This window comes from Elgaria multicarinata, chromosome 2 (genome assembly GCF_023053635.1).
Source record: "Elgaria multicarinata webbii isolate HBS135686 ecotype San Diego chromosome 2, rElgMul1.1.pri, whole genome shotgun sequence".
In the NCBI taxonomy this organism is placed as follows: domain Eukaryota; kingdom Metazoa; phylum Chordata; class Lepidosauria; order Squamata; family Anguidae; genus Elgaria; species Elgaria multicarinata.
In genome coordinates this window covers 76037653-76051702 of record NC_086172.1, presented here as the reverse complement: position 1 = coordinate 76051702, position 14050 = coordinate 76037653, and the positions used below count along the sequence as shown (strand labels likewise).

General features: G+C 44.6%; 1 protein-coding gene across 5 annotated transcripts in view; it reads right to left on the bottom strand.

Moving 5' to 3' along the window:
* Window positions 1-14050, bottom strand: part of LOC134392440 (rac GTPase-activating protein 1-like) — a 27281-nt gene extending 13231 nt beyond the window's left edge. For 3 of the 5 annotated variants that reach the window (XR_010025044.1, XM_063116774.1, XM_063116775.1), the window contains exons 1-9: window positions 13889-14050; window positions 11903-12105; window positions 10687-10823; window positions 6827-6899; window positions 5145-5186; window positions 4750-4827; window positions 2606-2756; window positions 1527-1702; window positions 84-239 (exon numbers count right to left, since the gene is read on the bottom strand). Coding sequence is in view for 3 of the 5 variants with exons in the window: in XM_063116774.1 (XP_062972844.1) it covers window positions 84-239; window positions 1527-1702; window positions 2606-2756; window positions 4750-4827; window positions 5145-5186; window positions 6827-6899; window positions 10687-10823; window positions 11903-12105; window positions 13889-13970 (1098 nt within the window). In the remaining 2 variants the exon portion in view is untranslated. The remainder of the gene's footprint in view (window positions 1-83; window positions 240-1526; window positions 1703-2605; window positions 2757-4749; window positions 4828-5144; window positions 5187-6826; window positions 6900-10686; window positions 10824-11902; window positions 12106-13888) is intronic. The other 2 variants (XR_010025045.1, XM_063116776.1) reach the window with 1 other exon arrangement.

Below are 14050 nucleotides of genomic sequence, written 5' to 3'. Positions count from 1 at the left end.
CCCTTGGGGCAAAGCCACCAAGGGGGAAAAAAGAAGAAGAAGAACCAGTTTCCCATCCCAGGCCCACCTTGCTCCACACTCACCTCCCTCCCTCTAAGGCGTGCGCCTGGTGTGCACAGGGACGGGCAGCGTTCTCTGCACTCTGGATGCACTAGAAGCTGGCAGGGTCGACATTTCAGGGCCACCTTCCCAAAGCGCAGGCGGGATTTGCAAACCGCACAACACTCCAGACGGATCACCTTGGGCAGGAAACGGGGAGAGAGAGGAAGAAGAGGAGGGGATGACCACAGTAGAGATCAAGGAGGAAAAGGAACTAGGTGCCCACAGTCCAGCTAGTTGTGCAACGTCCAGTCCAGGGAATGCGCCTGAGTTCAGGTCGCCTGGGCTGCTGCCTGCCCATTGTTCTGCAATTCATCACAGAGTCCGCCTGATCCTCTTCATCAGGGGGACCACTGTCTACAGAGAATCCAGACAACCCTTCCTTAAGAGCACTTGGGGTTATGCTAAAGCAGAGGATGCCAGCAGAGGACATTACTGAGAAGTAGCACAGCCCCCCGACACACCTCAGAGGCTGTTTCGGAGCCTCCAAAACAGCCCCAATTTGACTCCGGGCACTTCAGGGGTTGCCTGCCTCACCTTGACACTGAAGCGAGATTTCCCACTCCCCAAACTGACTCAGCCTTGGAGGTTCCGGATTCGGCCCAAGGCAGCGACAGGCCTACTGAGAAGGGATTGCCTTGCCCAGCTTGGGACACTCCCAATGTTTTGGAATTCAACTCCCATCAGCCCCAGCTAGCATGGCCAATGGCCAGGAATGCTGGGTGTTGCACTCCAACAAATCTGGAGGGTATTACATTAGGATGACAGGTCAGGGTCCTGCTTTCCCAAGCCTTAGGGAGAAACTGCATGTTACTTGAGCGACATAGTTCTGGCCTTGAGGGCAGGGTCTTTTCCCCATAGCCAGCATTGGGACCCTATTATGGATGGTAGGTTTCAACCTCTTGCCCCCCCTCTCCCTCCAGTCCCAATCTGGATTTGGTCCTCCATGCCTACAATTTATATTACCCCAAAAGATCTATTCTTGTCTTGGGCCAGCCCAAGGGATTTTGCTGCCTAAGGCAGAGCAGCAAACGGCCCTCCTGGCTCCCACCATGGTAAGCTGTACCCAGGGCCAGCCCAATTATTTTAACACCTGAGGCAGAAAAAAATCACGAGCATTCCTCCCCTCCTGGTCAGTAAAAATAGAATAACAGTTTGCTGCCCTTTTAGCACACCCAACATCTGCGGCTTGAGGCAACCATCTCAGTCTACCTAATTGTAGGGCTGGCCCTGCAGATAGGAGGAAAACTGAGATCAGGACCACAGTAGGGGACAACAGATTAAACAGATTTTCTCTACTCCCACCCCCATACTATGATCCAAACCCGGATTGGGGTTCCTGCTCTGGTGTGGGGGTTGGTCAGCGGGACGTACTTTGTACTCAAGGCCAGAATGACTCAGCTAAGATAGTTTGGCCTTTAACTTACCGTCTTGGAAGTAAAGTGGTGTTGGTGGAGTGGTGGTGTTCCCTGTGAGGAAGAGGGAGAGAAGGGGTCTGGAGCACCCTTGAACTCTACCCTGGTCCCCGTGCCAATAGCATCTTTTTCTGTGTGACTGCTATGATTGCCTGACTCATCCGTGCTTCCCCAGATGGTAGTGAGATCTGTGGAGAGAAGGACCACACTCAGCACCAGGAACACAACTTGAGAGCATGTTCTGCCACCTTTCTAATGGACACCTCCAAGGATGCCTTTCCGAACGCTCCCATCGATCTCCCTCAATCTTCAAACTCCACTTGGAGTCCCCAATGAAGAGTTCAATATGGCTGCTCTGTACATATGCAGTAGTCCAAGAATCCTGGCTAAGGCAAGGCAGAGGTCATGCTCAATTTCCTCCCACAGAACTGGATTTGGGAACATGGGGACAGTCAACCTCCAGATGACAGGGGAACAAGAGGATGGACTGAGTTTGAAAGTATCCCAAAACAAATGTGGAGCCCTGGAGCCCACCTCCAAGGATGCCCAGAAGGGAGACACAGGGCCTCCCCATCAAGACATTCTCACAACTTCGGCTCTCATATATACAAAACCTCACATCTAAAATCCTTGTGAAACCAATTCAGGCCCGCTCAAGATCTGCCTGCTGGTCTCAGGATCATGAGCAAAAGTGGTCTCCTGCAGATATGGGCCAGATCGACACCAAGCAGGATATAACAATTTGAAAGTGGTATGTGGAATGTGTCAACAGGCCCCAACAGTTGTCAGTGCACTTCAATACCATTACGAAGTAGTAGTGTAGATCCTGCCATGGTTGCCTATGGGTTTGTGGCCCCTTCCTTCCTTCTTCTTCTTCCTCCTCCTCCTCTAACCTAACAGCACCCCATAATGTCTTTGGTCTTATCCTCCTTTTGAAAAAAAAAGGGGGGGATACAAAATAGGAAGACATACTCTGAACATGTACGGAGTTGCATATCCCACAGCCATTAGCAACTACAGCCTGTTCCCATTTACAATTAAGGAGAAGGGATTTCTTTCAGGGAGATGGCAGGGGGCTCATTCGGACCTACAGGGGCAAGGGGCACCTGAATGTGTGGAGACGTGACGGCTCTGCTGGGATCGACGGCGGGGTACCACAGAGAGAGGTGCCAAACTCTGAGCAGGGCCTCTGCTCTTCACAATGGCTCCAGATCTTAGGGTCACCACAAGCATCTCATTGGCCTGACGAGATTTAAAGGAGAGGAGGGTGAAAGAAAGAAAAAAAGAGCAGTGAAACACACTCTTCCTATCCTACTCAGACAAAGGATATAGGCTTTTATATATACACAAACACACACATGAGTTTAAGGAAACCTTAAACACAGCATTTTTGATATAAGAGAAATTCCCTCTTATCTTCCCATTCACAACCGCACCTTGGTAGAAGGTTCTCCTTTAGTTCAAGACTGAGATCTATGTCTAATGGGTCTGTCCTGCTGTCTGTACCTCTTCTGTACATTCTATGGTCTTTCCTGAATTTAGTTTTAACCTCTCCCCCCTTTTCTTTTTTACTAACTAGTTATTTAAAATATGTTTACTATTTTGTTTGGAAATTCCCAACAAAATAAGTTACAATATACATAACCTTGGGTGTGTTCTGTTTGACAAATCGATAGAACCTGAGCAAACAGGCTGTCTCCAACACCTTGGACTGAAGACGGACACAATATGAAATACTCATATTTATGTTACTCCTTTTGGCTGGGGGTGGATGGGGATGGTCACCAATATCAATTGTCTTTTTCATAGCACTTTTCACTACTATTTTAGGGTAGTGATTCACAAAGTCTCTTAGAATGATTACAGATCATTTGAGAACCCATCTTCACTTGGGAAGTGGAGGATGAAATTGACAAGTAGGGAATATGGCTCTACTGGGCTAAATGAAGTAGGTGTGGACATATGAAACTGACAAAGATATTGACAAGAGGTGAATATGCCTCTGTGGGGCTCCATAGCAGACAGGTGGACTTGTAATTGTGAGACGCTTGCCCAACATCACTATTAAAAGAAGTAATTTTTAAAATTATGGCCCCATTCGGAGGATCCCACCCCACAAAATCCAATTTGTGCAAATTGCAGCCATTTCTATAAAAAATCACCTCTTCAGAAAGCTCCTTTCTGTGATCCTGTTCAAATGACATGCTAAGCCACGGTGTTTAAGTAGTTTGAGCTAAACATTATGGCTTAGTGTTTCATGTGAACCATTCCTAACCATATCCATGGTTTAAACACACTTACTAACCTTTTGCTGCAAAAGGGTTAGTGGCCTAACTATAGCTTAGTATCATCTGAACAGACCCAACATGTCTTCTGCCTACTCTGCCACTCACTAGACAGTGTGATCACACAAGGGTAAAACTAGACGTGGCTGCAGAGTAGGGAAGGGAAATTAACCGTTTCTCCTATACTATTTTTTTTTTGGTAGATCTACACCCTCCCCGCCAAGCTGTTATTTGGCTCAATTAGACAAAAAGGGAGAGGGGGAAATAAAGAAATGCAATTATTATACTACAGGTTTTGGAAACCAGAGGAGCTCCTTGAGTCCTGGGATGTGGCCACACCATCACTTTGCATGTACTTATGTTTAATTCCACCTGATACTCCACTGCTTTATTTGAACATGTCACACTTACACACGTTATTACATCACTGGTGCAATAGGAGAGCCAGGTTTGTGATTATCATCAATGATAATCCATTTATTTATTTATTTATTTATTTATTTATTTAAAACATTTGTATCCCACCCTATATCATTAAGATCTCAGGGTGGTGTACAGATAAAAGCATACAGTATAAAACAATAAATATGCACAGTTTAAAACAAATTAAACCATGAACCAAGTTAAAATAATATATAATTTTAAAGCAATTAAAACAATGTGCCATCTTAGTGAATTTAACCACCAAAGGCTTTGTTAAAAAGCCATGTTTTTACTTGGCGTCGAAATGAAACCAGTGCTGGCGCCAGCCGGGCCTCCAAGGGGAGGGCATTCCACAGTCTGGGTGCCACCACAGAGAAAGCCCTCCCCCTTGTTCCATCGTAGCGTATATATTGTGCTGATGGGATGCGGAGAAGGGCTCCTCCAACAGATCTCAAGTCTCGGGCAGGCATCCTTTGCACCCTGGGTCTTCCCACTTGCACAAGTACAGGGCATTGACAGTTACTTACACTGGGAGTAGGCGCCACAGAAGGCCGTGCACGCTTGGCTGCTATCACTGGCTGAATCAGGGGTGCCAAGGAGGAGCGCTGAGGGACAGGAAAAGGTGTGAGAGCAACATGAAGGCAGCCCCATCTAATTCCAGGTGGGGGCACTGTATTCACTGCACTTTATTTTCTATTCTGAAACCTGAAGGGGAAACCCCAGAACATGTGGGTATAGGAGTTCTAATTTCCCCTGCCCAGCTGTGATCTCTGATCAAACAGATGTTTGTGGCAACCACACAAGGCTGGAGGGAAGGGAGACAGGATGTCCACATTTAAAGTTGTTGCAGGATTAGTCATTTTCTAGCCTCTGATGCCAGTGGGAACTAATCAGAGGTAGAGATGCGAGCTTCAAAACTTACCCTTCTGTCTCTGCTTTTGATGGGTTTTATCATATCCAGATCCTTGAGGAAAAGAAAAAGGGAAGGGAAGCCTGAGAGAGGAGTTGGGAATATACATAGTTCACAGTCAATCCTCACCCTAAGCACGTACATCTTACCTATACCTCCCGCCCCATGTTATGCTTTGCACTGGGTATGTATCATTTTGGAAGATTCTGCAAAATGCACAGCCTTTCCCCTCGGAAGCAGATTAGATCAAGTTGTTCTTAACGTTCTTGTTTTTATTGCATTAAGGTTTTCTTGTTTCAAATTGCTTTCCCCCAGTTCAAACCAAATCACAAAGAGAACTTTCAGAACTAACTCAACCTGCTTCAAAAACCTCACTCTGGCATCGAGTACTCTCAAACTGGCATCATGGTTCTTAAGGTCACATCTTTCATCTCCTTTCTGTGAAGAAACACAGTAAGTCGCTCTGAAAGACCACTACTTTGCTTCAAGAAGACTTCCTTCGTTCCACATCTGTTAATCACCTCTGGGGGAAATTGCTTACATACAATAACCCAATTATTGCTGCAGGTTGCACATTGGGCACAATCTCTTTCAAGTGTGAAGTCCCAGCTTCAGCTGGTGCAGAGTACCAAGAACATGAACTACAGCAACATCTTGGCCACACCCTAAGCCTGGGTCCCCAAGCTGGAGCTTGTGAGTGAGTGGCACAGTGCTTGCAAAGCCCCGCACCCCACCAATTGGAAGAAGTTTTACCTGGTGGCCAGGTGAGCTACAAAGCAAAGCACCAGCCCCCAGCCCATCACCTTTACTTATCCCAGAGGCATTCTTAGAAAATGAAGGTGGTGGCTGGTCCAGCACATTGCTCTGCAGCATGCCCTGACTGCCAAGGAAAAACACACACACACACATATATATATATATATATATATATATATATATATATATATATCTCAAGGGTGAAAAGGGAACTTGCAGTTTCCACTGCTGTCTAGTAAGCTAGAGTGGTTGTGGTGGGTCTGAGGCAAGAAAGGAGTGATGTGCGTGCATGCCTGTATGTGCACATGCCTGTATGTACATATGCACAAAGAATGCATTCTATCTCTCTATCTCTCTCTCTCTCTGTGTGTGTGTGTGTTTATGTATCCACAGATATGCATTTATCTATGTATTGATACAAAGACAGAATATGGATGTGGTGGATGTGAACATGTGTGAGAGTGTGTGCATGGGTGGTGATCCAGGATGGGAGAATGGGATTGCTCCATGTGTATGGGAGTGGGTGGGCATCAGTTGGCTCGCTGAGAGAGGAAGAGAGTTTGCCTTCTGTGAAATGGGTCTACTGTTGGAGCACAAGCCCGTCGGATCAAAGGAGTGGTTGTGTGTATTGGGGTACAGCCCCCACTTCTGCCTTACATTTAAGAGCAAGCTACCTCTTTAAAAAAATTTTAGTGTCACCAGTTTGCCTTCTGTGAAACAGGTGTTCATTGACTGCTCATGCACACAATAGCAGCCATGTTATGAATGAGCCTGCCCCCATGGGAACCATTTTGGGATGATACAAAGCATGATGGCATACCTTACTCAAAATTACAAATGTGTTCACCAGAACAAAAAGGTTGGAGTCCCCTGCCCTAATTCTTCTCAGTTCTCCCATGACAAGCATGGGAGGAAGGGATTAAAGGGATAGTACTTACCACTTCGTCATCTGAACGGTCAAAACTGATGTCAGATATGAGTGAGTTGCCAAGTTCTTCCCTTGCAGACAACCTAACCAGAGAAGAATAGCAACATGGGCTGCATAATCAATATCGGCATAGTGGTACATTTGTCTTTCCATCCCGCTTCCTCCGCTTCATGTCCAACTCAACTAATCCAATCTCTTCTCCAAACACCCATCAGCAACTTTGCAGAAGATGGACCACCACTCTGAGATAAATGGATTTTGCTTTGGTTTAGGTGCTCCCCACTTCCCAAAGGATTCCACGGGGTCCCTTCTACTGCTTTTTTCAGGTTTCCCAAAACCAGTGTATATTACTACTCCAGAGAATCTGTGCATGGACTCTTGATAACCTAATTAAGGGCCAAAGCTCAATGGTTGAGCACATCATTGGCCTGTAGAAGGTCCCAAGTTCAATCCCGGACATCTCTACTCAAAATAAAACAAAAATAAAACTAAATTTTATTTTCCAGTGAAAATAAGCACAAAGCACATAAAATAAATATGCACTACAGGCACAAATCTGCCTTGTGGGTCTTTGACAAAGTCCATCATCACAGATGGTGTATCTGCACAGGGGCCTCCTTTCTCTTTGGGCACTCAAAAGTTCATGGTGTTGAAAATGTAACCTGAACATTTTTTTGTTTGTTCCTATGCACCCTTGGTTTCATTCCCTCTTTAATGAGTTATTTAGGGTGCAATCCTATGCAGGTTTAGACAGAAACGAAGACAGAGCTGGGGCATGCTGGGAGTTGTAGGCTTTAATATACATTACTTCTGTAATCTTTACAGCAGGGGTGGACATTAATTGATTTGCTTAGAACAGACTAGTCAGGTGGGTTCTCTGTAAAATTTTGAAATATAAAATTTCTCTAGTAAAAATTTCCCATGCAAATTAGGGCAATTTGTATTGGGAATTTTTCTGATACCTTAGAGCGGAGGTGAGCAATTTGTGATCCTCCAGATGTTTTGGTCTACAATTCCCATTGGCCATAGTGTGTATAGGCAATTTTGAGGGATGATATGAGTTATACACCAAAACATCTGGAGGTCCACAAGTTCTAGAGAGTGATCTAGTTTAGTGTGCTTATTTTGCCTGTATTTAATAAAAGAAGCTTTAAAAAGTACCCCATGTTACTTGTTTGTTTTAATACATAATAATTATTTAATCTGAAACATTTGAGGGGGAAAGTTAGAGCACATTTAATGTGGTTTAAATGTTGACTTAAACAACTTGGGACCAGGATACCTAGCAGACTGCCTTCCCTTATATACACCTAAGTGACATTTATGATCTTCAGAGGAGGCCCTGCTCGTCATTCCGACATGAAGAGAATGTCATCATGAAGAACCTCGACAGTGGGCCTTCTATGTAGTGGCACCCACCCTCTGGAAAACTCTCCCTCGTACGGTTTGGGAGGCGGAAAATGTAATACCTTTTAAACGCCTCCTAAAAACATATATTTTTAAACAAGCCTTCCCTGGACTGTAACTTATTCTGGTTTTTGTGATTTGTAAATTTTTAAATTGGATTGTTATAATATGGTTTTAATTGTAAACTGCCCAGAGAGCCTAGGCTGTTGGGCAGTATCTATATAAATAAAAATGTAAATGTTCGTTCGAAACAGACGTTATATCTCCGAATGTTCTTCACCGATTGCTTTGAAATTTTGACACAATGTTGCATTCGAATATGCGAGCGTTGTTATGTAACTATGTTCTATATGGGGTCAAAAGTTTGTCTTAAAATTGAAGAAATAGGCCTCCTCAAAACCAGTCCTGCTGATCATTGTGACATCGCCAACCAGTAGGCCAATCCACTGCCTCTGCCTCCTCTCCTATTTATATGTTCTCTCCTATTTGCTCTTATAGGTCATTGTGACATCGCCAACCAGTAGGCCAATCCACGGCCTCTGCCTCCTCTCCTATTTGCATGTTCTCTCACAATTGGCTGAGTGAATATAGATGTCACACCTGTGACAATTACACGTTCTGAAGAAAGGTAACTGCCAGGAGTTTCCACTAACCTCCTCACCGTAAAAACATCCTTTTTTAAAAACCAAACAATCTGCTTTACTTCATCCAAATAATGCCTCGCAGAAGATCACACTTAGGTCGTCGTACTCGCAGAGCGGAAGCACTGCGACAAGAAATTGCAAATCAGACTGAGGAAGAACGGGCATCAGCAAACGAGAAAAAAAGAAGAAGAATGCCTCAAATACGTGCCAATTATTATTATTATTATTATTATTATTATTATTATTTATATAGCACCATCAATGTACATGGTGCTGTACAGATTACACAGTAAATAGCAAGACCCTGCCGCATAGGCTTACAATCTAATAAAGTTGTAGTAAACAATAAGGAGGAGCCAAGCAACGTTCAGCCAGACTTGAGAATGCACGGTTGCGAGCACGGCAATCGCGTTCTACAGCTTCAGATCTGCTTTGTTCTCAACAAAATGAACGCGACAGGCTGAGAGTGGCTGAAAGACGTCAACGAGAAACAGCATATCAGCGTCAAACACGACTCCGTGGTAAACAATCACACGATTACAATCGCCTTGCATTCCGGTACAACCCAGCTGATGATTATAGTTTGAGGTGGCATGTTCTCATAGGCACTATGACTGAAGTGTGTCCTTATTGCAAGGCTCTAAAATTTAATGGAGAAACAAAAGGAATGTGTTGTGCTGCTGGAAAAATTAAACTGCCTCAACTTGGAGAACCACCAGAGCCATTACAAACTTTGCTTGCCGGATATACCACAGAATCAAAGCATTTCCTATCTAACATCAGGAAATACAACTCATGCTTCCAAATGACGTCGTTCGGCGCAGAGATCATCACAGCTCCATTTATGCCAACTTTCAAAGTCAAAGGACAAATTTATCATAAAGCCGGCTCCTTCCTTCCGTTTCAAGATAGTCAACATAAATTCCTACAAATGTATTTCATTGGTGATGGCAATGATGAATTGAATGCACGCTGCGGAATTTATACCGGCATAAAAAAGTCTGTCGTTTCAAAACTGCAACAGCTACTTCACGAAAAAAACAATTTAGTACATTTGTTCAAAACAGCAATTGACATGATGCCATCTGATTCACACAAGATTGTTATTCATGCTGACAAAACACCTGCTGGAGAACATGTGCGAAGATTCAATGCTCCAACTATAGACGAAGTGGCAATTGTTATAGTCGGAGATCAATCTTGCCAGGACCTTTCAAAGGTGAAGATGTCCTCATTCCTTGCATTCCTATGATTCCAACAGATATGCCATTTCAATTTAAGAGATTGCAATTCCCAATTCGATTGGCGTTTGCAATCACCATCAACAAAGCTCAGGGCCAATCTTTAGAATTGTGCGGTTTAGATCTAGACACGGATTGCTTCTCACATGGACAATTATATTTGCGTGTTCTAGAGTCGGCAAACCCGACAATCTCTATATCTACACAGACAATGGAACAACTAAAAATATTGTATATCCACAAGCATTGTGAAATTAAACATATTAGAAACATCCGCTTTGTCTTTTCTTTCTTTTCAATTTAACCAGACTGAGCCACAGCAACGCATGGCAGGGTACAGCTAGTATGTAATAAATAAATAAATAAATAATAGATGATTTTATTGTAATACAGAATCACCTGAAAAACATCAACTACAGTTTTAAACTCTCAAGCCTACCTAATACTGTATTTGCAATTGGCATCCAATCATTGTTACGAATGATCTTATGAAATTGACATTTTTCTGCCCCACAGCACTGGGCCAGACAGGCCATACCAGTGATCTTAATTAACCCCTTGCTCCCCTTGGGACTCACCGCTTGCTAGGTAGCAGGCTGCTGCATCTGAAACTGGGCCTGTCGAGAACAGTCAGGGCTGAGCGCTGCTCCTCATTGAGAGGAATGATCTGTGGATCAGCCATCAGGAAGTCATAGATAAGCTGCAGCTTGCGCTCCTGAGGGGGATGAAGCAGGGGTCGGGGAGACAGTAGAGAGCCTGTCAGAACGGAGAATGCAGCAATGCCCAGAAGGAGCCTACATGCAGCTATAACAGTGTTTAGCATCCCTCCTTCAAAATGGGGGTGGAAGGTGGTGGGGGAGAGAGAAACAGAACTGGCCAAAGACATTTTGCACCTGAGATGGAGCAGTGAATGGCCACCTAAGTCACGGTGCATAGGACACAAAGGCAGGCATGTTATTGGGGCATATAAGGCAGAAAATCCCACAAGTAACTGTCCTCATCTCTAGCAGTAAAAACATAGCATTAACAAACTGAATAGCTTACAATTTGCTGCCCTATTTAATTGGCTGCCTCAGGCGGCTGCCTCACTCCACCTCATAGTAGGGTCAGCCCAGGGGCAGTGCGCAGAAGAGCCACAAGGACCCAGTGCTCCACCAGCCAATATAACACAACTGAATGATTCCTGTCTGGGCTGTACGTCCAGGGGTGTGTGAACACTGCACTAAGCATATTCAAGTTCTGTACCTCCAACTCAAAACACTGCAGTCCGAATAAATTTAAACAAGTTGAATGGAATGTCCATATGCTCGCCTGAGCTGCTGTGTTACACCAACGCTCAGAAACAAATTTTGAAGTCTACATGAATGTCACGTAGGGTTGGGTAGGTAGGATTTTATGGGGCAGCAACAGAATGTAGACCAGCCTTCCCCAAGCTAGTGCACTCCCAATGTGTTGGGACTACAATTCCCATCAGCCCCAAGTAGCATGGCCACTGATGGCAGTTGTAGTTCAACAAATCCGGAAGGTACCAGCTCACGGAAGGCTGATCTAGGCCATATTGTGCCATCTACTATAATGATTCAAACAACTGCCCCAAGTTTCATTCCTGGTAACTGCAGCCAGATCTCATTCATTCCCAGGGCCTGTGATGGGTCAGAACAATGACCAGTCCAGAAGCCCTAAGAGCAGCAAAGATAGCACTGTTTAAAAATTAAGAGCTTTTTCTTCCCAGCATGCATCACTCGATGCAGCACATGCCACCCACCCGCCCAGCTTCACCGCCCTCTCAAGCACCTGGTTTTCCAACTCAGCTTCTGCCAAATGCCTTTTCTTCATCTCCACCTCCACCTGGTTGCGGGCATGTTTCAGCTTCACCTCCAGCACGGACCGCTCAGACTCCGACTGGCGCAGCTGCGTCCTTGCTCCCTGTAAGTCACGATCCAGCTGGCAGCATCGCTGGCGCATCCCCTCAAGACATCGGGCAACCTGGAGGTAGTCTACAGGGGGCAGGGTAGTAGCACTGCATCAATATTGGGATGGAGGGTCCTCCATGGGGCTCACAGACATAAAAAGAACTCTGTGGGCGTGTAGAAGACCCTTGGGAAGGAAGTATGTCAGTCTAGAAGAGGGGTGTTGAAACACTTTCAGGCCATGAGACTCAGTCAATTTTGGAAAAACTCGGGGGGGGGGGAAATGCCAGGATTAGTGGTGGGTGGGGCTAAAAGCAAAAGGGGGTGGGGCCAAAACAGCATATTTTAGTCTAAAGCTCTTGTTACCAGTAGCTCCACTTTAGAAGAAGCATTACAACTTTTTAGAATGGGGAAATAAAATGCACAAAACCTATGAAACCATGAAATAATAGGCGCCCAGGGGAAAGGAGATGTGGCTATCTAGGGAAGCAGGAAGGCCGGATTGGAGCCCTGCTCCCTTTCATCGTCAGCCCCACCCATCACTGTAATGCACCCCGCAAGAGCTTTCCCAAAATTGAATTTAGCCATCAGGCTAAAAGAGATTTGATGACCCCGCTCTATGGCATGACTGTACAACTAGGAATATGAGGAAAGCTGGAATAGACCGAAGGCAGGTTTGCTCAGGATCTGTCTTGATACACCCACCTATTCTTTCCTCTGGAACTGGCTACAGCTTGAGTTAGAATCAAGCCTCAGGCTTTCTAGAGTAATGATGTGTTTCATCATTTAGAGAAAGCAGAGCCGTATAAAGAAATTAACAGAGGTGACTGACATTATGTCCATCCTCTAATCTGGACTACGCTCAGGCAGGAATACATTTATTTATTTATTTATTACATTTCTATAGTGTCCAATAGCCAAAGCTCTCAACAAAGAATTAAGGAACAGGATGCCTCTAAGAACATGCTTTGGCCAGGAATTTGCAATCAGTACCAGAACCAGGCTCACAAGTCCTTTCACACAAAAATCTACGCCAGGTCACACACAGCAACCTAATTTAGGAAAGGGGGGTGGATAGGAAGCACTTTAGGGTGCACTTCTCTGCATGTTTAGACAGAAGTAAAGTCCTACATTTTAGAGTGCCTGCTGGCTGGGGAATGCTGGGAATTTTAGAATTCCTCTCTGTCTAAACATGCATAGGATTATGCCTCTTGTTAGACAATTGGGAGCCAGAATTAACCCTTGCTGATCTACTACAAACCCACCAGATATCTACGAGTACCTCTCAATGTATTTTCTACCCACCCTTGACCTAACCCATGCTAAGCAGTATCAGCAATACAGTCAGAGGCACGCTTAGATTGCTCTAATGCAAGGGGACTGCTTACAAACTTCAAAATAGCAACCCCAGAGCTGCAGTAGAATAGAACGGGGCTGCTCCTGCCAAATACATACCTTGGAAAACAGGAGACGGGATTTGCAACAGGTTTAGGGATAATCATATCCCATAATGGAGCTTAGCTGGCAAGCTAAGTCTCTTCCAGCAGGCCTACCCAGATGAATTTTAAACCTAAGAATTTTAAGATGTTGTGATTGTTATTTTAATATTGTATTGGTTTTAGGTGCTCTTTTAACTAATTTTATGTATTATATTTTATCTAGTGTTGTTCCCAATCCAGAGGGAGAGTCGGGTAATAAATAAATATATTACATTCATTTTTATTATTTTTATTTTTATTATTATTAGGCGAGCCATTAACATGAGAAAGTTCAGGGGGTGGGGAAGAGAAAGGAAGAGAAAAACAGTTTCATATCAACAAACTTTGGGGCATGGGGCAAAGAAGAAGGAAAAGAGAGTTTGCCAACCCACCTAGTTCAATGCTGTTGTTGAAATCTATGAGCTCCAAGAGTTGGTCCAAACGATGCATAAGCGGTGGGCCCAGACGATTCATCCTGAGAGAAAAGCACACACATTTTGGGCTTCAAGAGAAGCAAAGAGGCTGAAAGAGAAGCCTAACCATGTGTCAGCATA